This window comes from Setaria viridis, chromosome 4 (assembly GCF_005286985.2).
Source record: "Setaria viridis chromosome 4, Setaria_viridis_v4.0, whole genome shotgun sequence".
Taxonomy (NCBI): domain Eukaryota; kingdom Viridiplantae; phylum Streptophyta; class Magnoliopsida; order Poales; family Poaceae; genus Setaria; species Setaria viridis.
In genome coordinates, this window is record NC_048266.2 from 2,335,529 (window position 1) to 2,358,961 (window position 23,433).

The following is a 23,433-nucleotide window of genomic DNA, read 5'->3' on the forward strand; positions in this document are numbered from 1 at the left end:
CTCCTTTTTTTAGGTGGGTTACTCCATTCTTTTAGGTGGTAGCGTTGTCCTCTATATGGAGCAAGAAATCTATCGTAATTCTTGTACCAAGCATCCATGAGATAGTAGCAGCCTACGTTGCACAAAGCACAATTTATTTTCTTATAATCATTTCGTGTCTATTGACAGTATTGTGCACTTAGTTAATATCGCTCACCACGAGGAACCTTGACACCATTTGGCCTTGCCAAGGCATCTCGGAGCACCCTTGCATCGGCAGCTGACCCTTCCCAACCAGCTAGTGTATATGTGAATTGCATGTCAGGCGCACAACATGGAGTGCCATCAAAAGCTTTATTCTATGCGGTCCCATTTCTTGGCATAAGACTAGCTAGGATGTCTCTCTTTCTTGGACGACGGGCCATTTCTGTGAAATAATATTTGATAAGTTATATTGACATAAAATTTTGGTTTGGTACAATTAGAACACAAAGGCGCAACTCAAAATCATCGCAGTTGGACGACATACATACACACAATCAAATATTGCTCAAATAATTGTTGAGTAAAGTACATTTGACATCCAAAATTAAATGGAGTGAAACATATGTAATACATCATCAGTGTTGTCTTGTTGGGCGGCATCACCAACAGTTGGATAGCCGCTAACATCATGTTCGTTATGCTGAATGTAAACCTCTAAAAACTTAGCCCCGTTTGCATACTTCATCATTTCAGAAATAGAAGTGTCATCTTTCAGATGGTCTATACCACCTTCATCAAGACTACGACCTGGAATGGCATAGTAGAGATTGTCGCCATCCTTGAAGCCTACAGTTTTGGACAGCTGTACTAAGGGGCTGTTTGGATACGAGAGGCTAAACTTTAACAGTGTCACATCGAATCTTCGGATGCTAATTAGGAGGACTAAACATGAGCTAATTATAAAAATAATTGCATAACCTTGTGCTAATTCGCGAGACGAATCTATTAAGCTTAATTAATCCATCATTAGCAATGATTACTGTAGCACCACATTGTCAAATCATGGACTAATTAGGCTTAATAGATTCGTCTCGCGAATTATACTCTATCTGTGCAATTAGTTTTGTAATTAGCTTATGTTTAGTACTCCTAATTAGCATCCAAACATCCGATATGACAGGTGTTAAACTTTAATAGGGTGCTCCCAAACACCCCCTAAATGATAGTATGATAATTCGTCCTTGTCAATTTTTTGAAAAGGAGTGATACCACCTCCATCGTAAGTTAGTTCATCTTGTTTTGAAAAAGCACCCCCATGGTGCATCAAGATATTGACACATCCTGGAGCCATCATCTGTGTAATGGTGGAGTTAATGTTAGCAATACATAATTTCTTATTTAACAGAATACTAGATAATGATGTATGCTATTTAAACAAAGGAAGTTATGTTAGTCAAATAAACCACTGAACTAAGCAAACTAACATGCTTAAATAGAACCTCCGAGGTTTCTATCTTTTTAAAGTTATGTTATCTTTTTTTTCTTTTGTTATTGAATAAATATAACCTCCGAGGTTCTTCGCATACCTACTGCCCTGCTATTCTTTTGCCCGAGCGGTTCCTGACGCTCGGGGGCTGTCCAACCTGTTCAGCAGCCCGCTCGCTCTTAAGCTCGGGGCTTCCCCCAGGCGCCGACCTCTGGGTCCTACTTCCTTCTCCTCCCCCTCTCGAGGCTATACGACGAACTCGTATGGTCGGCGTCCTAGCTCGCGAAACCTAAACAACCTTACGTTCAGCCCTACTACAAGCTCGAGATCCGGTCTCAGCAGGACGCTGGTCAGGCAAGGCTAGACGCTTAGCGGCTACAGGCATCAGCTACACGTTATCCTGTCGTATGCGTCAAGGGAGGGATGGAGCATCTTTTTCTCAAACCACCTACGATTAAGTTCATTACATCACATATTTCATCACACAGATTGATACACCGCAAGATTTATTTTACAGGTCTTGACTCGGTGTACTTCGACGACTCGTCCAGCTCCCAAGCTCGGGGGTTGGGCACCGACGACGACTCGGCGTGCCTCCCGTCGCCCGGCCAACCTCTCTAGCTTAGTGCGGGAGGCAACTCGGTGTGCTTCGACAACTCGTCTGGCCTCTAGGCTTGGGGGCTGGGTGCCGCCGATGACTCGATGTGCCTCCTGTTGCCCGACTGACCTCTCTGACTCGGGGCAGGAGACGACTCGGCATGCTTCCACGACTCGTCCGACACCCAGGCTTGGGGGCTACGTGCCGCTGACGACTCGGCAAGCCTCCCGTCGCCTGGCTGACCTCTCTAGCTTGGGGCAGGAGACGACTCGACGTCCTTCCACGACTTGTCCGGCCCCCAGGCTCAGGGGCTGGGCGCCGCTGATGACTCAGCGTGCCTCCTATCGCCTGGCCGACCTCTCTGGCTCGGGGCGGAAGACGATTTGGTGTTGTTGACACCGGATTTTGACCAATCCTATAAATTCGGAGTACAAGATAATTGGAGTCACGTACAACAATAAGAAGCTAGCATGCGTGTATATGGGCACGGAGTCCAAATCGGCTTCATTGGATTGATCGGCAAGGAGAGGCAAGGATGATATAAAGGAAAGGCCAGCACGTATGGATAAAAATGATTAGAATATACAACATGGATTCTGGTGCACTTTGCATGCCATGCGTGGGAGGCTTCCAGAATAATTATGCATGCGGCCGATCTGTGCATGTATGGGAGGTTGTTTCATAGAATAAAATATTTTAGAGATAGAGTTGGGTTAGTTAGAGATAGAGTTTTTTTATTAGAAAAGATTGTGTACGTGACTTGCCTTGTGCGTGGTTAGATGCCAATTATGTAACGTCCGCCCTATAAATATAAAGGGACGTGGCCATTGTAAAGGATCATCACACGATCAATAATACAACATATTTACCTTTACCTTTCGGCTTCACGCCATTGCCCTAGGAGTAGGAGTAATGTAGATTCTCGACGAGTTCCTTCTAGCAAGCTGGGCTGCATCGACCTCGATCTCCGGCGAGCTGCAAGTTCCGTCACCAGGTGTTCTAGGCTTTAACCACCGGGCGCATCGCTGTGGTTTCGTCTAGTTTCATCTACCAGTTATCGAGTATCTTGGATCTTTGACTTACGGCGCATCGCTTCTGTCTCGATCTACGGTATTCACCAGTTATCCCGCCTTGATTAAGCTTGCATCGGCTGATATTTATCTGTTCTTTCATCTTGCCGTTCAGTTTGCTTTAATTAGCTTTAGATCGGTTCATCATAGACGATAGATCATTTAATAGCCTGTTGCATCTTAATCTTGGTTACCCCTTCGAGTGCTGTTGGGAGTAAGTTCCATTGTGATTGGATTCATCAGCTGGCGGGGTTCAGATTAACGTCCTGCTAAATATTTCTAGACTGCAACTACCGGGCGCATCGCTGTAGTTTCACCTAAAAATATTGGTGGTGATGTTAGTTTAGATCTCATCGGCTTGTGGCTCTAGCTATGGTGGAGCAACAACTCAACAGCATCGTGTTTCCTATCGGCCGTGATGGTTATTGTAAATTATATTAAATCGGCCCGATCGGCCGACTCCATCGAACTTCGAGAGAATTATCTCCACCTTGTCAGTTGAATGGTCAAACTGACTGGCACGCCCGCGCACACCATGCGCGCCGATTTGGATTCTGCATTGGAGTTAAGCAGATCTCCCAGGTCCTCATGTGGTGATGCAGGGTCCACCACCTTCAGGATTTTGCGTCAATAGGTGTGCTTCCACAACTCGTTCGGCTCCCAGGCTTAGGGGCTTGCGCCACGCCGACTCAGCGTGCCTCCCGTTGCCCGGCCGACCTCTCTGGCTCGGGATGGGAGGCGACTCGGCGTGCTTCCACATTCCACGACTCGTCCGGCTCCCAGGCTCGGGGGCTGGGTGCCGCTTTCGCCTCCGCCGGGCTTATAAATCTGACACCACCCCCTCCGCCGGAAGTGAAAGCTAATGGAGGAGAGAGCTGGTAGCCAGAGAGGAGGGGAAAGGGAAAAAAAAGGAAAAGCTAATGGGAGATGGGGAAGCTGAGCGGCTGCTGGTGATAAGGTTGCAGTAAGCCCCACCACGTGCGGATGAAAGGAGAACGGGGAATGGAGGTTCGCGTCGTCAACCTGACAGAAAGAAACGACCGGTCGACCATGAATTCAGCATTGCGTGGAGCTGGTTTATTGGGCTTCACCGGCTCCCTACCATAGTGCCTCAATGGTACGGTACAGCAGCCGAAACACGTGAAGCGGTGCCAAAGACGTCCAAAATATCGGTGGTGCTATGTGATTCACAAAATAACTCTCTTGTTGCGTTTATTTCTACAAATGGACGCAAAATATAACGTGCTGGAGAGAGGCGAGTGATCCGCGGTCATCCTTTTGACTTCGACATTACTCTGGCGCCGCAGGTTCAAAGTATCGATCTTCCTCACTGCTCCTCACTGCTGATGACGTTCTTCTTTATGAAACGGACGCCTTTATTCTTTGACGCACCCCTGGGAGTGACGCGACATCCGCGGACGGTGCATAGGATAAGCAGTAGGATAATTTATGAGCGGTGGTGGTGGTGGAGAGCGGCCGCCTGCCGGTGGGCTTTTTACTAGGTGTTGTGGGTTGGACGGTGCGCAAGGCTCAAGGTTTGGCTACAGAACTAGGAGACGAAGAACAAAATGAGACAGGCACTCACAGCATAGGGCGTAGGCTAATCCAACTAATAAACTTTTTAAAGATAACAATAGTTCAATTTGATTGGTATAATGTTCTGAGATTGGAACCGGCCCTGTTTTTTTTAATATCGAAGCACCAGGTCAGTTTTCTCGCAGTGGGACACTTGTCGTGGTTATTGCCTGGACCCGGTCTAGCGCAGCCCATTGATTCGTGCCGGCCCTTTGGTGTTTCTTCTTTTTTTGTTTCTCTCTTTTGGAGAGAGAGAGAGGGGATGACGACGATGCGTGATGGTTTGAACATTTCCGCATTCGGCGCCCGCCCATCACGGTTCTCGGTCTCGACTCTCAAATATTGATTTTATTAGAGCCGTTTGCTTACTTTTGCTTATTTTTAGCACGTGTCACATCGAATGTTTAGATACTAATTAGGAGAATATTTAGATACTAATTAGGAGTATTAAACGTAGACTATTTAAAAAACTCATTACATAAGTAGAGGCTAAACGGCGAGACGAATCTATCAAGCCTAATTAATCCATCATTAGCAAATATTTACTGTAGCAACACATTGTCAAATCATGAACTAATTAGGCTTAATAGATTCGTCTCACCGTTTAGCCTCAACTTATGTAATAGATTTTGTAAATAGTCTACGTTTAATACTTCTAATTAGTATCTAAACACAGGTGCTAAAAATAAGTAAAGAAACCCAACCAGGTCTTAGGCCAACGCAAAGCATTTGACAATGAAAATAAAAAATTCGGTTGGGCTGGCCAATATGAGATGTAAATTATATATAACAACTATTACAGCAATTAAATTGTACTGACTACCTGCCACTACTACATATATTGGTCACTTTTTTTTAACACCATCGCAGTGCAATTAGCAGCTGCTGCCTGCAGCATCTAATTTCTAACCAGCAGCTCCCTGACACGACGACACCGAAGCCAAGTCCAGCAGGCAGAGCGGCCTCTCCTTACTTTTGCTCGATCCATCATCGGTGACTAAGAAAGAACGCCCAGAACCCGCCGCCGGCCGTCGCGGCCGCCATGGCCCAGACGGCTACCCCGACGGTGGGCGGCATGAGCGGCGCCACGCGCGACGCGAACATCACGGTGAGCAGCGTCGAGAGCGCCCAGACCTCCGCCTTGGCCCTGCCCCTGTCCGCGGGCGGCGCGCGCTCGAACCTGCGCAGGGAATGCAGGAGCAGCAGCAGCGCCGCGTAGGCGGCGAGCACGAACGCGAGGGTGCCCGGGTCGCCGCGCGACCTGTAGGCGGCGAAGACGGAGTTGCAGGTGAGGGCGCCCACGCCGAGCTTGGTGAGGAGGGAAACGCCATCGCCATGGTGATCCATTCGACGCACGGTGCGCTAGCGAAGTGTATGCAGTACGCTCCACCACGATCACACTTGCAGAGCTATATATATACTACAATTGTTCGAGACTTGGAGGTTGACTTGGTCAAGCTAGCAACGGTCATCTTACATCTGCCGCTGTGCCCAACATTGTTGTCCGCAAAAGACTGGGTCGGTGCCGGCCGCCGGCCGAGCGAGACGGAGCTCAGAAAGACAGAAATAAAACGCAGTACGCACCGACCGGGCCGCCGGCCCAGACAACGCGAGTGGGCCTAGACGCTCCAGCGGCGGAGCCGGATTACCCGTTGTAATGTGGTCGGCGATGGAGTCAAATGAGACCGTTGCAGGGAGTCGTGGGAAAAGTATAACCAGTAGTATCCGTTATGATCTTTAAAAAAAAAGGGAGTATCACTATTCACACTAGTATCGAAAGTGATGCTACCAACGGTCGATAGAGAAGCTGACGAAGATGGTGAGCAGCGTGCAGGCTGGACAGTATATGCTGGTGAAGTGGTGATTGCATTGCCGGGTTTTCCTGGGTAGGAAACGCATGCCCTATATTTTCAACAAGTTCTAGATAATCCATCCGTAGTTGTCTCGTGGTTGGTCGGTTGAATCTCTTGAGGCTTTAACCATGGGCGGTGAAGTCAGATAAAAACCGTTGGTTCAGCTGATTTGTGACCTTAATTTCGGCCTGCTACGCTGTAGATCCAAGGTCGTTCGTCTTTGGCCCTTTAGCATCCCTGTTTGGGAGCCCAAGTGCTAAAAGGTGCTAAAAAGTGGTGTGCTAAAGTTTAGCATCTTCATTTTCTTTAGCACACCCAAGAGGTGCTAAAAGGTGCTAATGGGGGCTAAAAGTGGTCCCAGCTCATTTTTTCCCCTACTGCCCCTCTCTCTCCTCTCCACTTTTCCCCAAGCTAGTCATAAATGAGGGCAATGTAGTCATTTCTCATCCAATGTGCTAAAATTTAGCACTGTATCCAAACAACCCCAAGTGCTAAACTTTAAATGGAGTGCTAAAGTTTAGCACAAGGTTTCCAAACAGGGCCTTTGACAGTAGCAGCACCAGCGCCGAAAGCGACACTGGCAAGTGGCAACGGTCGATGGATGGAGAAGCTGTGAGTATGTGACGCAGATGGCGAGCAGGGAGAAGAGTGGTTTGTGGTTGCTGGCCCTCCTCCGTGGCTCCGTTAGCCAATTTTGGACCCGAAATGCTCTGGAATTTCAGCAAGTTCGTTACCCTTAGCCCCTTATCGGCAGCAATTAAGTTCGTTTTATTTTATTGTACCACTGATGTCACAAAAATTTACAAGCAGGGCACACTATGTACACAGCTGCAAAACACGACAAAGGGGAATACCATACTACTTATATACAGCCATATACACAGCACCTCTGTACACGACAGCTTCACTAAAACATCCCAGGCTCACTGTACAGAGCAGATAGGCCACCTCCTCTGAAGGCTGAATAATCTTATCCACCTTCAGGGTCAGCCGTGCCCGTGCACGAGCAGAGCAAATCACGGAACCTGGTGGCGGCGGATCCTGATCCATCCATCCGTGCCGGTCTTCAGCCGGCGACGAAGAGGGCGAAGAAGCCACCGGCGGCGGTGGCGACGGCGAGACCCCAGACGACGGCGGCCGCGGCCGGCGAAGGCATCACCGCGGCGACCTTCCACGCGAACCCGAGCGTGAGCAGCGTGGTGAGCGGCCACACGGCGCGCCTCGCCCGCTCCCTGGCCGGGGAACCGGGGGGCGCGCGCTCGAAGGCGCGGAGGTAGCCGAAGAGCAGGAGCAGGGTGAGGTACGAGCCTAAGACAAACAAGATCGAGGCGGGGTCACCGTTGGCGCGGTAGATGGCAAGGCCGGAGTTGAGCGTGAGGAAGCCGAGGCCGGCCGTGGTGGCCCAGGTCGGCGCGAGGTTGCGATTCTCCGCCATGGCAGCGCAGAGGTGCTTTATGGGTGTGTGTGGCTCGGGGGGAGCAGAGAGATGGCCAAATGGGAGAGGGAAAATCTTATCCGCGGTTGACGGACCGACCCAAGTCGCCGGTCGGGTCAAGTGGAGCACCTCGCCGTTTATAGCCGGCAAACATGTGGCTAGCGTTTGTGCCACGCACGGGTCTGCGATGCAATTTCCTCAGAGATGTGGACACGATCACCGGAAGTCTCCGTCCACGCACCGGCATTCAATGATACAAATGGAGACAGGTGGGCTGACACGCTTTATAGTGGGCCACGGCCACGACACGGCAGCCTCTGGGCCGTCTAGCCTTAGCCCTGTGGGCTTCAACGTCAAAATTTGCTTCTTTGTCGGTACGGGACACCCAAGAGAATGATGGACATCGCCGCTGGCCCGTCGCGGCGCGCGACGTATACCCAACAACGCGGCGGCACCGGCCGCGCCACCCACGACGGAGTAGCTGACAAGGGCGGTGCGGCGCATGCCGCCGGCCAAGCCAACGTGGTTCATGAATCATGACGAACGTGCCCACCGACCGACGTATCGGCTATCCACTGATATTTTTATCCCTGCGAAGCATAGAGCGTGGTGTTGAAGCTACGCACGTAGGCAACTTCACCCAGTCACGCGACTAAGACGTTTTCCTACAGTCTACAGAGGCTAGCTGGCTTGCTCACAACAAATCCAACCTATAGAAATAGGATATTCCTACAGAGGCAGATGCATACGGCTCCTGAGCTCTGACTGCGAACAAGGGAGGTTCAATTCAGGAACAAGGCCCAGAACCCCCCGGCGGCCGTGGCGACGGCCATGAGCCACACAGCCGCGCCCACGAGCGGCGCCACCCTCGACGCGAACATCGCCGTGAGCAGCGTGGACAGCGCCCACACGGCTCCCTTGATCCTGCTCCTGCCCCTGCCACGGGCCGCGCGCTCGAGCTCGCGGAGGCAGAGGAAGAGCAGCAGGAGCGCGGCGTCGGCGACGAGCACGAACGCCACGGAGGCCGCGTCGCCCCAGGAGTTGTAGATGGCGAGCCCCGAGTTGCACGCCAGCACGGCGGAGGCTATCACCGTTAGCGCCGCCGAACCCTGCTGCCCGTCCATGAGGAGTAGTAGTGGGACCTGCTGTTGGAAGTTGGAACCAGCTTTGGACAACAAAGATGTACTTAATATTACCAGGGTTTCGGAGTACAAAAAATCTCAGAGGAGACACGCTCCACCCGGGCCGAGTTGTTGCAGACTTGCTAGCGCAGGAGTAGCTATTTGTAGAATTTTTACGCCGACATAGCAAGGTCATTACCGACTGTACTACAGGAGCTAATAGAGCCTTGCAATGTACAGCCTAGAAGCTTTTACCGACATTGATCAACCGACATTGGTGAAGTCTCGAGAGAACAGCAGCGTCAACAACTCGTTGCCGACACGCGCGCGCCTGCACTTCAGTACTCAGACGGACCTCTGAAGATCTTTTAGGCGGCGAAACAGCGTTGCAGAGACTCTCTCGCGTTTCTTCACGGAAGCTTCGCAATTGGGCCTGCCTCTAACATTCAGTCGGTAGCCCGAGTTTTATCTCCAAGCTTACGGGCCTCACTGGCCCACAAAAATCTGGGCCTTCAAAGCTCAAATTGCTAGTGAGATTGAGGTTGAGGGTGCGTGCCTGTAGTTGAGGTTGAGGGAAGTTGCTAAAAGCTTTCCATGGCCCTAGCTTACCTCATGTTAGTAGTTAAGTAGATCTACTACATGTTTGAGAAACAAAGAGTGTTGGCGATGACACGTGTAGGGGCTGGAGGCAGTTCAACCCGCATGACTTTCTCCCATCCTGACGCACAAGGCATTTTAAGTTCGAAACAGTTCTCGCCACATCTTTTGTGAAATATTGGTGGCATATATATTTACTCAAGTTGGATGAGTTGACATGTAATCATATGTGTGTGCTTTGATATGTTGATAATAGCATGATAGGATTGAGGTATACTACGTATATATTAAAGACGTGGCTAATTATACGGCAAGACGTATTTTTTTCCGCCCTAACGATCTCCACTTCCCCCCGCCTCCTCTCCCTCGACACCACAGCCCCCGCCCGCCCTCCGCCTCGCCATCGTAGTCCCCAGCGCCGGCAAGGCTTGCCGTCAAGCCTCCGCCTCCACCACCCTCCGTCCTCCATCTTTCGTCCTCCCTCCTTCTCCTTCTGCGCCGATGGCCTATCGCCCCCGCCTCCGCCGCCACCCTGCCCGTCTTCGGTGGTGGGGCCGTGGGATCCATCGCCGCTGTCTCCACCGCCGGCCGGCGAGCCACCCCGAAGCCTTCTTTAGACTTGCAGTCCACAGGTAACCCCCAACCCTCAACACTAAACCTGGAATCCCGAATCCTAAGACTCGCCGGTGCCATTGCTGGAGCTAGGGGAGAAGAACGTATAACACGGGCCGGCCGTTTCAATCGAGGAAAATACGGCCGGCCGTGTGTAAGTCATTACCATATATTAATCAGTTGTGCCAATTATTCTTGCAAGTATTGTGCAATTTTAGACAAACTGCCGCGGCAGGCACCACCCTCGACGCGACCATCGTCGTGAGCAGCGTCGTCAGCAGCCAAGCTGCGGCGCGCGCGGGATCGCAGGATCGAGCGGAGGCACACCAAGAGCATAGCAGCAGCGCCGCTTAGCTAACGGCCGCGAACGATGCCCGCGACGCGTCCCCCTAGTCTGGTTGTGTAATTTCCAAAAGACGACGCCAATGCAAGGAGACTTGCATGCCACGTACATCGTTTTCAAAAAGGAAAAACAAACAAATGTTGATACTTTAATTTGATACCATATCGAAAAGGCTTGCAGTTTTTATTTTTTTTAGAAACGAGGGTCGCCGTCGGTGTAACGTGCATTTGCCAAGGTCGCTGTGACCCATGAGACGCGTGCAGATGATCCAGACACTAGGTGTGAGACGCTCTATTTCGGCGCGAAGAAAGCGGCAGGAGGTCGGGGCAGCGGTGGAAGAGACGTACACGTACCCCCTTCCTATGGGCACCGCTCTATAGATGGCCGCCGCCCGCGGGGCAGGTCAAGATAAGGCTTGCAGTTTTTTTTTCAGAAACGAGGATCGTCGTCGCTGCAACGTGCATTTGGCGGGCGGGCGGGTGGGCGCGGTTAGTCATGGCGTCGTTCGGTGGGCACGTGTCGCCTAGACTTTAGGAGGAAGAGGAAAACAACACGCGATTATACTCATGTTAGATTTATCTCCGTTCCCGTGTGAATTTGCAGAACTCATGAAGTAATTTTAAATTATGCATTCCTTTAATTTGCCGCAAACTTTCTTAACGGAAGAATAGTTTCTTTTTAAAAAAATTGACGAATTTTTATCTGAAGAAGAGAAAACAGGATAAAAAAAATAAGAAACCCCTAAAGAGGGGACGACTACCTGGCGGCAAAAAGACCACCGACCGCTCGCCTTAGCCTATATCACGACTCGAAAGAGCGAAAAACAACTAAGCGAGGGATAAAGAGGGCAACTAAGATGGGTTGTGGCACAATCGTCCGCTGCGTTTCTCGCACGGTTAGATTCACGCATAGTTCCTCTCCTTTTTGTTGGTTAATTGGATCGCCCTTTCACTGATTGACGTCGTGGCTCGTGATCGTTACCGGAGGCTCCTATGAAGGCAACTTTATGTTCTAGTAGGATTTTTCAATCCAGCTTCCACGTGAACGCCATGGCAAGTGGAGCGACGGCGAACCAGCCTCGGTCGCGTTCGTGGATCCGGGCGTGGGCGATGGCCATTCTCTTCTGGCCAGCCGGCTGGGCCTCAACGTCCTGAATTGCACCTCCGCCGTGGCCGCGTACACAGGTCATGTGGGGCACCCCCGCGCTCCTGCTGAGTCGGCGCTGCTCACTACGATGTTCCCGTCACAGGTGGCCCCAACCCCACTCATGCACCGGTCGTTGGTTTCGTGGTCATGATCACGGCATCGTACTCGTCGTTGAGGGCACACACATCGACCTGTAGTACCTGTAGTACCAGACTAAATGCTACCAAAATGCTCTACCTGCAAGCCACGTTGCACTGTTTTGGAAAGCAGTCAGTACCGGTTGATTTGATTGACCAGTAATAAATGGTTAGTCCTTTTCTTTTTTATTCCTTTCATTTTAATTCGTATTCGTGTACAATACCTATTTGCATATAGTAGTAAAGGTTATATATATTATATTTATACAATTTATACACTTCAAAAGTTACAAGTACGTGTCGTCATCCAAGTTCCTGATTGGATGAAGTTGACTCACACTTGTTCCATCATAATAAAATTCTTCCTATGGATTTACGACCTCCTTCAAAATAAATCCACATAATTGTTCCTGATTGCCCTGTCACGTGCAAATTAACATCATCATTTTAAAGCAATATATGTGCATAGTGAAATTGTTATGAATTGTGTTTACGTACTTTGTATTCTTGGGCCGTAGAATACTAATTAACAACTATAAAAAGCACAAATTTCTCTAGCAATAAAGCATAAAACATAGAATACTAATTATAAGAGGAGGGAGAATGAAGTTCCTAACCTTTAGAGCAGTTGGAAGAGTGAAATCGTCCCAAATCGTGGGAAAAATGGGCAGCACCTCCCCTAGGTCGCCACGAGAGTGAAGAAGCCTGAGCTCTCGGTCGAATGTTTGAGCTCGGGGTCGGGGAGGAAAAAGAAGCTTATTTTATAGTTTGTATGTTAGTACCGGTTGGTGACTCTTGCCAGTACTAAATTGTGACATTTAAGTACCGTCTGAAGCTAACAGCCGGTACACACGTGCGTGAACACCATTTAGTACCGGTTGAAGCTACCAGCCGGTACTAAATGGCTTACAGGGGAATCTAGCTGTTGGCCACTTGGTCCCATGCTGCCATTTAATACCCGCTGAGGCTCCAAACCGGTACTAATGCCGTATGTTAGTACCGGATGAAAAAATGTAGAGTACTAACATGAATTTTCTAGTAGTGCAAATGCGTTTTCAGTGTAGGGCATGAGTTCGGGTCAACAAAAACTCACTCCTCCTGGTCTCGTGTCGGGTCCAAACAAGCATAACCTTTATGCTAGCAATCAGCAGGCACGCGGTTTGGCCTCACGTGCCCATTTTGCCTCAGGAGGATTTCGCTTCACGTGCCACCACTTTCACAAGCATAACGTCTCTGATCTCTTGCAAAAAAATAGCACAACTGCCTGGACTCGCGTTTCCAGTGTTTCAACTCGTGACGGCGATTCAAGGAAGGAGAGAACCACGGATTTTTTTTTCTCAAGAACTATGCTACACATCTGACACCATATTTTACTGTGAATCTGTCGATTTTCATACTGTGAATCTGCCGAAGTTTCATACGTACCTGTCGAATTAGGATTGGGCATAGGTTGGAGGCTTAATAAAAATGAAATCTAGGTTGCAATATAGTGTGAGGGATGCTTGGATTATTGGTGATCGGATGATTGGATCGCAGTAGACGACACTCATCTGATGGAGTCATGATGTGACTCACAACTAACTTTTCCTCACACGACAGCGGGATTCGTCGCCGACATGAAGAAGTTGACTCGAGTTTCCGCAGCTGCGACGGAGCCGACGAGCTGGCCTTCTTCGTCGTCTTCTCCCACATCAATCTGCTGCTCCTCTTCGAGCACTCGTCGGTCGGGTCGACGGTGCGCGACCGGGCAGGCGTCCGCCGTGTCGGCGAGACCGCTGCGCGGTCCCCTTCGTCGGATTGTCACACCTCAATCTGCTGCACCTCTTCGGCGCCATCGGCCGCTTCTAGGTCTCGCCGGACGGGTCCCCGGCGTGCGGCCGTGCCAGGCTCGCCGTGTGGCTACTGACCACGACCCTCACCGCCGCCTTCACCCTGCAAGATCGGCGCGCTGCTGCCTAAGAGCATCGCGATCGCGGTGTGGGTCATGGCCGCCGAGACTGTACGTCCTTGGAGGATTCTACGTGCTATTCGTCCATGATGCTTCGACTCTATTCGTCCGGGTCGGCGGCGAGCGGCAGGGCCAGGCTCCCCGTGACGACGACCCTCACCGCCTCCAGCGTCCCCGGCGTGCGGCCGTGCCAGGCTCGCCGTGTGGCTGCTGACCACGACCCTCACCGCCGCCTTCACCTACAAGATCGGCACGCTGCTGCCCATGAGCTTCGCGATCATGGTCTGGGTCATGGGCTCATGGCCGCCGAGACTGTCCTTCGAGGATTCTACGTGTGCTGTTCGTCCATGATGTTTCGAGCTCGTCGGCGGCGAGCAGCAGGCCCAGGCTCACGAGAAATGAGAAGAGAGATGCTTTTTATATTCAAATAAAGCAAGCAAACATGTTTCAGCTTAACATGCAGATACACGAGAAATAAGCAGAGAGTGAAGCGACGGCGGGCCACTTGAACTGAACGCGTTACTAAAGAACAAACCACCCACTCAACCCTAGTCCAGACGAACAGCGTCGACAGCGGTCACACCGCGGCCTTCATCGTCCTGTCCGTGCCCGACCCCGCGCGCACGGCCTGCGAACGCACGGAGGAAGCGGAAGGTCAGCGCCAGGAGCGCGGCGTACGCGACGAGCACGGCCGCCGCGGAGACCACGTCGCCGCCGCGGGCGTCGTGGACGGCGAGCGCCGAGTCGCAGGCCATGGCGCCGAAGGCTGCCATCATTAGCGCCGCGACTTGCCGCTCCATGGGATGTCCAGCTCCAGCAGCTCCAGCTCGTGGAGATGAGAACGCCGCCGTGAGCAGCGTGGTGAGCGGCCACACGGCGCGCCTCGCCCGCTCCCTGGCCGGGGAAACGTGGGGTGCGCGCTCGTAGGCGCGGAGGTAGCCGAAGAGCAGGAGCAGGGTGAGGTACGAGCCTAAGACAAAAAAGATCGAGGCGGGGTCACCTTTGGCGCGGTAGATGGCAAGGCCGGAGTTGAGCGTGAGGAAGCCGAGGCCGGCCGTGGTGGCCCAGGTCGGCGCGAGGTTGCGATTCTCCGCCATGGCAGCGCAGAGGTGCTTTATGGGTGTGGTTTGGGGGGAGCAGACTAGTGGGAAATGGCCAAATGGGAGAGGGAAAATCCCAAGTCGCCAGTCGGATCAAGTGGAGCACCTCGCCGTTTATATAGCCTTCAAACGTCTTGGTCAAGCTACCTAACGGTCATCACATCTGCCGCTGTTCCCCACGTTGTTGTCCGGAAAAGACTAGGTCGGTGCCGGCTGCCGGCCGAGTGAGAGGGAGCTCAGAAAGACAGAAATAAAACGCACTACGCACCAACCGGGCCGCCGGCCCGGACAACGCGAGTGGGCCTAGACGCTCCACCGGCGGAGCCGGATTACCCGTTTTGTGAAATATTGGTGACATATATCCATACCTCTATGCCTAGGGTGTTTGGAGACGAGAGGTTAAACTTTAGGAGTGTCACATTGGATGTTCGGATGCTAATTAAAAAGATTAAATATAAGCTAATTATAAAATTAATTGCAGAACCCCTATATTAATTCGCGAGATGAATCTATTGAGCCTAATTAATTCATAATTAGCACATATTTACTGTAGCAGCACATTGTCAAAATATGGACTAATTAGACTTAATAGATTTGTCTCGCGAATTAGACTTCATCTGTGCAATGGGTTTTGTAAATAGTCTAGGTTTAATACTCCTAATTAGTATCCAAACATCCGATGTGACAGGTACTAAACTTTAGGGGATGTTTGGAAACACCCCCTAATCTATATCTATATCTATATCTATATCTATATCTATACCTAATATTAAAGAAATGATGTTTCTTCCAACCGTCATGGTCATTTTGCGAGAAACCCCTTCAAGTTTTTGGTAATCAACCCGCAGTCCTGTGTAGAGCACATGTCTTTTTTTTCAAAAAAGTCCATCAAGGCATCCATCCGTCCGTGTCTCCCTATCTCTTCCGTGCGTTCCTTCATCTTGCAGTCGCACCGCCGCCAGCTTCGTCTCCCATTCGCAACGCCGCCGTTTTCCTCTCGCGGAACCCCCAGCCACAGTGCGACGACGCGCACTCGCTTGCCGCAGACCACGCCCGGATCTTCGACATGGACAGGCCCTGTTGCCCGCTTGCTCTGCTTCCCCTGGTCCTCTGCCTCGCCTCGCTTCGTGCCGGCTCCGCCGCGTCGATCACCACCAGCACCCCCGACGGCTCGGAGCGGTGGGCCGCCACCAGGTACGTCCGCCGCTCCGACTGCTTCTGCGCCGCGCGCGCCACCATCGCCAGCCGCGCAGCCTCCGCCTCCGTGTCCGCTTCGCCAACGTCCGCCTTCTCCTCGTCGCCGGCGGTGTCCTCATCGTCGTCCGCAGATGAAGTGTCCGTCAGAGGCGACGCTGCTAACGAAACATGAGGACGAAGCCACCCGCAGAGGTAGCAGCGGCCGCGGCCCAGACGCCGATCGCGACAGGCCACGGCACGACGCCGGCGACCTTCCACGCGAACATCGCGGTGAGCAGCGTGCAGATAGCCCAGACCTTGCGCCTGATGAGCCGCACTCTATCGTCGGCGGCCGCCTCCGGCGCCGCCATCACCAGCTCGTAGGCGCGGAGGAAGAGGAGCAGCAGGAGGAGCGCGCCGTAGGTGACGATCACGAAAGTTACGGAGCCGACGTCCCCTGCCGCCGCCGACCTGTAGCCGGCCGCGGCGCAGACCACGACGCCCGCGCGGACGAGGCCGCGGGCATCGGCAGGGCCTTCTTCTCTCCGGTTACCCGTGTGGTCTGGTTCGAGAACTGGGCTTTGCTCGGAGCTCGATCGAGAACTTGCAACTTTGCTAATAAGGTCGTCAACTGAGGTTGAGTGCGAAACCGACCAAGGGCTAAGATTGAGCTAGCGTCTTTGCTTGCCAGCGAAGGCAACGTGTTGCCTATTGCCTTATCTCTTCTCTTCTCCATCTCTACTCCTAAAAAAACCGAAGAGGTGACAAAACTTCATACGTCGGCATCCTCCGCTCGCTTCGTCCCACGGTAAAATAAATCGGCACCCTCCGATTCTTTTTTTTTCCGCCCATCTGCTTCCCTCCGTCCTATCCGGCGTCCGCTTCCCTTCCCGCTGTACACGCCAACCCGATCCCACTCTCACCGTCCCTGCTGCATCCCCACCAGCCCCGCCCCTGCAGCCTCCCCTTCTCCACCCAAACCGCTTTCTCGCCGCCCCTGCTGCCACACCACCCTCCCCCGCACTTGGGCGCTCGCGGTTCGCGACGCGTGGGATGGTCGCGACTGCCGCTGCACCTCGACCCTCAAGGAGGCGACCAAAGGAGGCCGCTTTGGGCGCGACAGCCGGGCGCACGCCAGATCTAGGCCGGATGGGGGCTCCGACCGCCGAAAGGAGGAGGGTGACAACGGCGAGATGAAGTCATCACTGCAGAGCCGGCAGGAGCCGCGGTGTCATCATCGCTTCTCTATCCTCGACACACCACCAAGGCATCCTATGACACCATCCCGATGAAGGGTTCAAGGAGATTGGATCCACGGGACGTACAAGGAGAAAGACGAATCCACGTAGATCAGGGTGGATTCCACGCATAAATCGACACGGCGGCGGCCTCTCGACGTCGAGCGAACTGGCATCCGGCGAAGGCCAGGAAGCCTTCAATCTCGAGCTGTCTCCATCATCCGACGTGGTACATCCCTCAACTGTGTCAGACACCACTCGCGCATCGACACCTGTCCATAGCTCCACCTAAACCGCTCGTGTGCTGGCACCCGCTCCAATTTGGTTTGGAAGATCGATAGGAATTCTAGGTTTGATCTGATCCTCAATATGGGCCGAAGTTTTCGTTGTAGCCTTTTTATTTTCCTCCTGAGACGACGATGACGACGACCTAAAAAGGCTGGCAGCAAAAGCCTAGAAGAGGCCGTCGGCACAGCCTATTGGAAACACATAGGTAACCGTGTTGTTAGGAGTACGATTTTTCTTTCTTCTTTTTCGAGGGAAATGATTTTTCCTGCTCGTTCGTGGCCGAGAAGAGATCCTGCTGACTGTTGCAAATATATGCCTAAAATACAGTCCAGATTTTATTTAGAGAAAAATATATAAACATAAAATGATGCAATAATATAACACATGTAAACAGGTAACATACTGACTAGACATGATTGCGCAAGGAAATTACTCAATGATCCCGCGCAGAACGTAGTCGAACACATTAAAGTAGATGTTGCAGTATCACCAAGCGGTCGTGTGTAGACGCTGCCCAAAAAACCTGATTGCCGCCCCGTGCAAGAGTCTCACGGCAGTGGTTTCGGAGATCCTACTTTCCTTCAAATCCGGTGCATGCCTAACTCAAAGGTCGATGAGGCGCAGTAGCAAGAAGTTCAACACAACGAAAATGGAGTGCGCGAGTGGGGAGGTGAGCGTGTGACAACATGCCTTTCAACTAGGACATCTGCTGTTGTTATAGGCCTTCAATTCCCCTCAAGAATAGCCTGTTGTACACGTACGCCTTCCGAAGATCTATCTCTTCCCTTCAAGTTCAAGCGCAAGCAATTTCCCATCCGGCTTAGCTTCGCTATGACCATTAACAAAAGCACAAGGTCAGACAATAGCAAATGTGGATACCTACCTCCCCGAGCCTGTTTTTTCACATGGACAGCTGTATGTGGCTCTATCTAGAAGTGTTTCTGATGAGACGACATGGGTTCTTGCTAGAAAGAATAAAGATATGGATCCCTCCGGAAAAAAGCACAAAGAACATTGTTTATAGAGATGTCTTGGAGTTGTAAGGTGTGTTAGTTTTATTTTCATATTTTATAATTTGTCTTAGATCACATGTTTATTGAAAATAACACTAGATGTGCCAAACATCGTGTAGCAGGCACGTGTGTGCCGCACGTGCACTTCCACTAGTTTACACTAAAATCAATCAAAGTCCATGTCCTTCACCGTACCATCTGCACACCGCAAACCAATCACATAATTATGTTCATGGTAATTAACCTGCCAAAAGTAAAGCTTAAAACTCCATGATCATGATCGAGGCGATAGGATGGATCCAATAATCCAAAGTACCATACAATTTTTTTTAAAGAAAACAAACAGGTACCATGGCATCCCGTGTATGCATTATTGCAGCTTAATTCACACGGTTCCTCCATTGATGCCCAAACTAAATACCCTGCAGCATAGATCGAGATCAGTGTAATCGATCTTCTCAACCATATACTATACGATAATTCTCAGAAATGAATTTAGCTAGAAATATAGAAAATTCTTCAAGTAGCTAGAAATTATAGAAAATCCAGTTCATTCTTAAAAATTATAAAAATAAGTGAAAATTACTTTATACTTTTAGAAATTACCAAGTAATTTTACGATGTTGTTATTTACTGTAACAAAATTCATCAAATAGTTTAATGTGCAATTCACTGTAAATAGTTTTGTAGTCAATTATTGTATAAGTGTTTTTTTCTTTTTTTTATCATTTTCTAGCAATTCACTGTAGTCATTTATTCTAACAAAAATGTAGTTACCTGTGATGGATCAAATATTTGTAGTTCTATTAGTGTTGGTATCCTGAACCATATATTTTTTAGTCAATTATTGTATAAGTGTTTCATTCCTTTTTTTTATCATTTTCTAGCAATTCACTGTAAATATAGTTGGTAGTCATTTATTCTAACAAAATTGTATAAGTTCTAGTTATTCTTAGAATAAATCCTTCTATTTCTTAGAATAATTCTTTTTATATTATATTAGTCGTTTATATTGTAACAAATTGTATAAGTGTAGTCATTTATTGTTACCAAATGTATAAATATTAGCAATTGTATAAGTGTTTCATTCTTTTTTAAATGTATAAGTATTAGTCATTCATTCTAACAAAATTAACAAAATTGTACAAGTTCTTGTCATTCTTAGATTAAATTTGTACTATTTCTTAGAATAATTCCTTTTATATTATACTAGTTACATACATAATGCAGTTGATTGCTGAAGGCGGCACAAATGATCAACCAAAACGAAGAGGTCGATCACAACCAAACTGACATCTACCTCACAAGTCATGCGAAAATGCGCGTGAGCTGCGCGTGTAGCAAGATTCTCTTTCTCTCTCATTTGCACCTATTTTGCATAGAGATGAGACTCCCATATTTAAGCAAGACAACCTCTCCTTGAATTAGTAATATGGAACTAAAGGTTATGCATGCTTTGAAATTTTTAAGATTGAGCCACACATGGGCCTAAATCCAACACTACCTTCGACGCAGTGCCTCCCGTTTCTTCCACCGTCGCTTCCTCATCAGATAGATATAAATGTTCCATCTGTCTCAGGTTCTGCTTTTGAAAGTGACAGCCTAGTGAATACTTACTGATTAACTTTCGTTTCTGACCATGTACGTTATTTAGGGGTAGGTTGCCACATTCTTTAATTTGGAACAATTTCTTGCCCTGTTAACTTAAACTTTTCTGTTCCTATGGTCGATGGTCGGAGCAGAGAGCTCGTCGAAGACCTCGGCCAGGTGACTGCAGGCCAGCGCCCTGGTGCCGAGAATGGTAACGGGAGAAGCAAGATAACAGGCAACAATCGACAATCAGAGAATGGTGCCGAAATATCAGGGCAACTTTATTCCAAGATAAAACAGACAATCAAAGGGACCATGCCCAGTAGTACATATACAACATTAGAAATAAAACACACACTACCTGAGTACAGGCCGGTTTCATTCGGCAACCAAGTGCATGCAGCAGATCTAACATATCAGGGATTGAGGAAGAAGGCCCAGAATCCACCGGCCGCAGTCGCCGCCGCCATCGACCATACGACGGCGCCGACGGCCGGCGGCATGAGCGGCGCCACCGTGGACGCGAACATCACCGTGAGCAGCATCGTCAGCGTCCACAACGCGGCCTTGAGACTTAACATGCAGATACACGAGAAATAAGAAGAGAGTGAAGCGACGGCGGGCGACTTCAACTGAACGCGTTACTAAAGAACAAACCAACCACTCAACCCTAGTCCAGGCGAACAGCGTCGACAGCGGTAACACCGCGGCCTTCATCGTCCTGTCCGTGCCCGACCCCGCGCGCACGGGCTGCGAACGCACGGAGGAAGCGGAAGGTCAGCGCCAGGAGCGCGGCGTACGCGACGAGTACGGCCGCCGCGGAGACCACGTCGCCGCCGCGGGCGTCGTGGACGGCGAGCGCCGAGTCGCAGGCCATGGCGCCGAAGGCTGCCATCATTAGCGCCGCGACTTGCCGCTCCATGGGATGTCCAGCTCCAGCTCGTGGAGATGAGAACGCCGCCGTGAGCAGCGTGGTGAGCGGCCACACGGCGCGCCTCGCCCGCTCCCTCTCCGGGGACCCGGGCGGCGCACGCTCGTAGGCGCGGAGGCAGCGGAAGAGGAGGAGCAGGGCGAGGTACGAGCCGACGACGAAGAGGACGGAGGCGGGGTCGCCCCTGGCGCTGTAGATGGCGAGGCCGGAGTTGAGCGTGAGGAAGCCGAAGCCGGCCATGGTGACCCAGGTCGGCGCGAGGTTGCGATTTTCCGCCATGGCAGCGCAGAGGTGCTTTATGCGTGTGGTTTGGGGGCAGCAGACTAGTGGAAAATGGCCAAATGGGAGAGGGAAATCCCAAGTCGCCGGTCGGGTCAAGTGGATCACCTCGCCGTTTATATAGCCGGCAAACATGTGGCTAGCGTTTGTGCCGCGCACGGGTCAAGTGGAGCACCTCGCCGTTTATATAGCCGGCTGCCGGCCGAGCAAGAGGGAGCTCGCAGAAATAAAACGCACACGCACCGATACCATGATTCAAATACCATGTGGAAGTTTCCTTCCCCGCCCCTAATTTCCGTCCACGCACCGGCATACAATGATACAAATGGAGACAGGTGGGCTGACACGCTTTATAGTGGGCCACGGCCACGACACGGCAGCCTCTGGGCCGTCTAGCCTTAGCCCTGTGGGCTTCAACGCCAAAACTTGCTTCTTTGTCGGTACGGGACACCCAAGAGAATGATGGACATCGCCGCTGGCCCGTCGCGGCGCGCGACGTATACCCAACAACGCGGCGGCACCGGCCGCGCCACCCACGACGGAGTAGCTGACAAGGGAACGGGACTAAGACGTTTTTTTCTTTCTTCTTTTTGCTACGGGATAGCTAGTATGAATGCAAGGGAAGAAGAAAAAAACGTGGTGAAAGCAATGCAATTCTTATGTACAAACACACAGTAGCTAGCTGGCTTGCTCACAACAATTCTTATGTACAAACACACAGTGGTGAAAGATGCATACGGCTTCTGAGCAAGGGAGGTTCAATTCAGGAACAAGGCCCAGAACCCCCCGGCGGCCGTGGCGACGGCCATGAGCCACACAGCCGCGCCCACGAGCGGCGCCACCCTCGACGCGAACATCGCCGTGAGCAGCGTGGACAGCGCCCACACGGCTCCCTTGATCCTTCTCCTGCCCCTGCCCGCCGCCCCGCCACGGGCCGCGCGCTCGAGCTCGCGGAGGCAGAGGAAGAGCAGCAGGAGCGTGGCGTCGGCGACGAGCACGAACGCCACGGAGGCCGCGTCGCCCCAGGAGTTGTAGATGGCGAGCCCCGAGTTGCACGCCAGCACGGCGGAGGCTATCAACGTTAGCGCCGCCGAACACTGCTGCCCGTCCATGAGTAGTAGTAGTGGGACCTGCTGTAGGCCGAGTTTTATCTCCAAGCTTACGGGCCTCACTGGCCCACAAAAATCCGGGCCTTGAAAGCTCAAATTGCTGGTGAAATTGATGGCGCGGTCGCTGTCTCCTCTCCTCCGCGATATTATACGTACTCGTGCCGTCGTGGTGCGTGCCTGTAGTTGAGGTTGAGGGAAGTTGCTAAAAGCTTTCCATGGCCCTAGCTTACCTCATGTTAGTAGTTAAGTAGAGCTACTACATGTTTGAGAAACAAAGAGTGTTGGCGCTGACACGTGTTAGCTACGACGAAGAGGACGGAGGCGGGGTCGCCCCTGGCGCTGTAGATGGCGAGGCCGGAGTTGAGCGTGAGGAAGCCGAAGCTGGCCGTGGCGACCCACGTCGGCGCGAGGTTGTGCTCCGCCATGACCAATCGAAGGAGTACAAGTGTATAACTACCAGCTAGCTCTCTTCTTTGAATGTGGCGCTCGTCGCCGCTAGCTCGAGCGATGGGGTTTTGGTGTGGTTTTAAGCTGCGTCTTCCTTCGGGACGCGAGGCTGCTTTGCTTTATATAGGGATTAGCTAGGGATCGATGAGGGACGAAGGACCGCATCGTCAGTGATTGTATATTGCCGTCGTTTGGACGACGGCCAACACACGCAAACGTGGCTGGATTAGCTTGACAAGAAATTAAGCTACCCCCCGTACGCTGTAGATCCAAGGTCGTTCGTCTTTGACACAGTAGCAGCACCAGCGCCGAAAGCGACACTGGCAAGTGGCAACGGTCGATGGATGGAGAAGCTGTGAGTCTGTGACGCAGATGGC

General features: G+C 51.3%; 6 protein-coding genes across 6 annotated transcripts; all 6 read right to left on the minus strand.

Annotated features, from left to right (window-relative positions):
• Window positions 1–5,435: 5,435 nt before the first annotated feature.
• Window positions 5,436–6,226, minus strand: LOC117854102 (uncharacterized). The gene has a single exon (XM_034736394.2). The coding sequence runs from the start codon at window positions 6,038–6,040 to the stop codon at window positions 5,681–5,683; it is 360 nt and encodes a 119-aa protein (XP_034592285.1). The 5' UTR covers window positions 6,041–6,226; the 3' UTR covers window positions 5,436–5,680.
• Window positions 6,227–7,276: 1,050 nt separating this feature from the next.
• On the minus strand, window positions 7,277–8,374 carry LOC117854101 (uncharacterized). Its single transcript, XM_034736393.2, has one exon. It carries the CDS (start codon window positions 7,979–7,981, stop codon window positions 7,613–7,615), a length of 369 nt encoding a protein of 122 aa, XP_034592284.1. The 5' UTR covers window positions 7,982–8,374; the 3' UTR covers window positions 7,277–7,612.
• A 144-nt stretch (window positions 8,375–8,518) lies between these two features.
• Window positions 8,519–9,488, minus strand: LOC117854103 (uncharacterized). The gene has a single exon (XM_034736395.2). The coding sequence runs from the start codon at window positions 9,103–9,105 to the stop codon at window positions 8,764–8,766; it is 342 nt and encodes a 113-aa protein (XP_034592286.1). The 5' UTR covers window positions 9,106–9,488; the 3' UTR covers window positions 8,519–8,763.
• A 4,474-nt stretch (window positions 9,489–13,962) lies between these two features.
• On the minus strand, window positions 13,963–15,050 carry LOC117854100 (uncharacterized). The gene has a single exon (XM_034736392.2). The coding sequence runs from the start codon at window positions 14,980–14,982 to the stop codon at window positions 14,434–14,436; it is 549 nt and encodes a 182-aa protein (XP_034592283.1). The 5' UTR covers window positions 14,983–15,050; the 3' UTR covers window positions 13,963–14,433.
• A 5,497-nt stretch (window positions 15,051–20,547) lies between these two features.
• LOC117854099 (uncharacterized) lies at window positions 20,548–21,669 on the minus strand. Its single transcript, XM_034736391.2, has one exon. The coding sequence runs from the start codon at window positions 21,633–21,635 to the stop codon at window positions 20,961–20,963; it is 675 nt and encodes a 224-aa protein (XP_034592282.1). The 5' UTR covers window positions 21,636–21,669; the 3' UTR covers window positions 20,548–20,960.
• A 458-nt stretch (window positions 21,670–22,127) lies between these two features.
• LOC117854098 (uncharacterized) lies at window positions 22,128–23,158 on the minus strand. Its single transcript, XM_072293020.1, has one exon. It carries the CDS (start codon window positions 22,610–22,612, stop codon window positions 22,259–22,261), a length of 354 nt encoding a protein of 117 aa, XP_072149121.1. The 5' UTR covers window positions 22,613–23,158; the 3' UTR covers window positions 22,128–22,258.
• Between the last annotated feature and the right edge of the window lie 275 nt (window positions 23,159–23,433).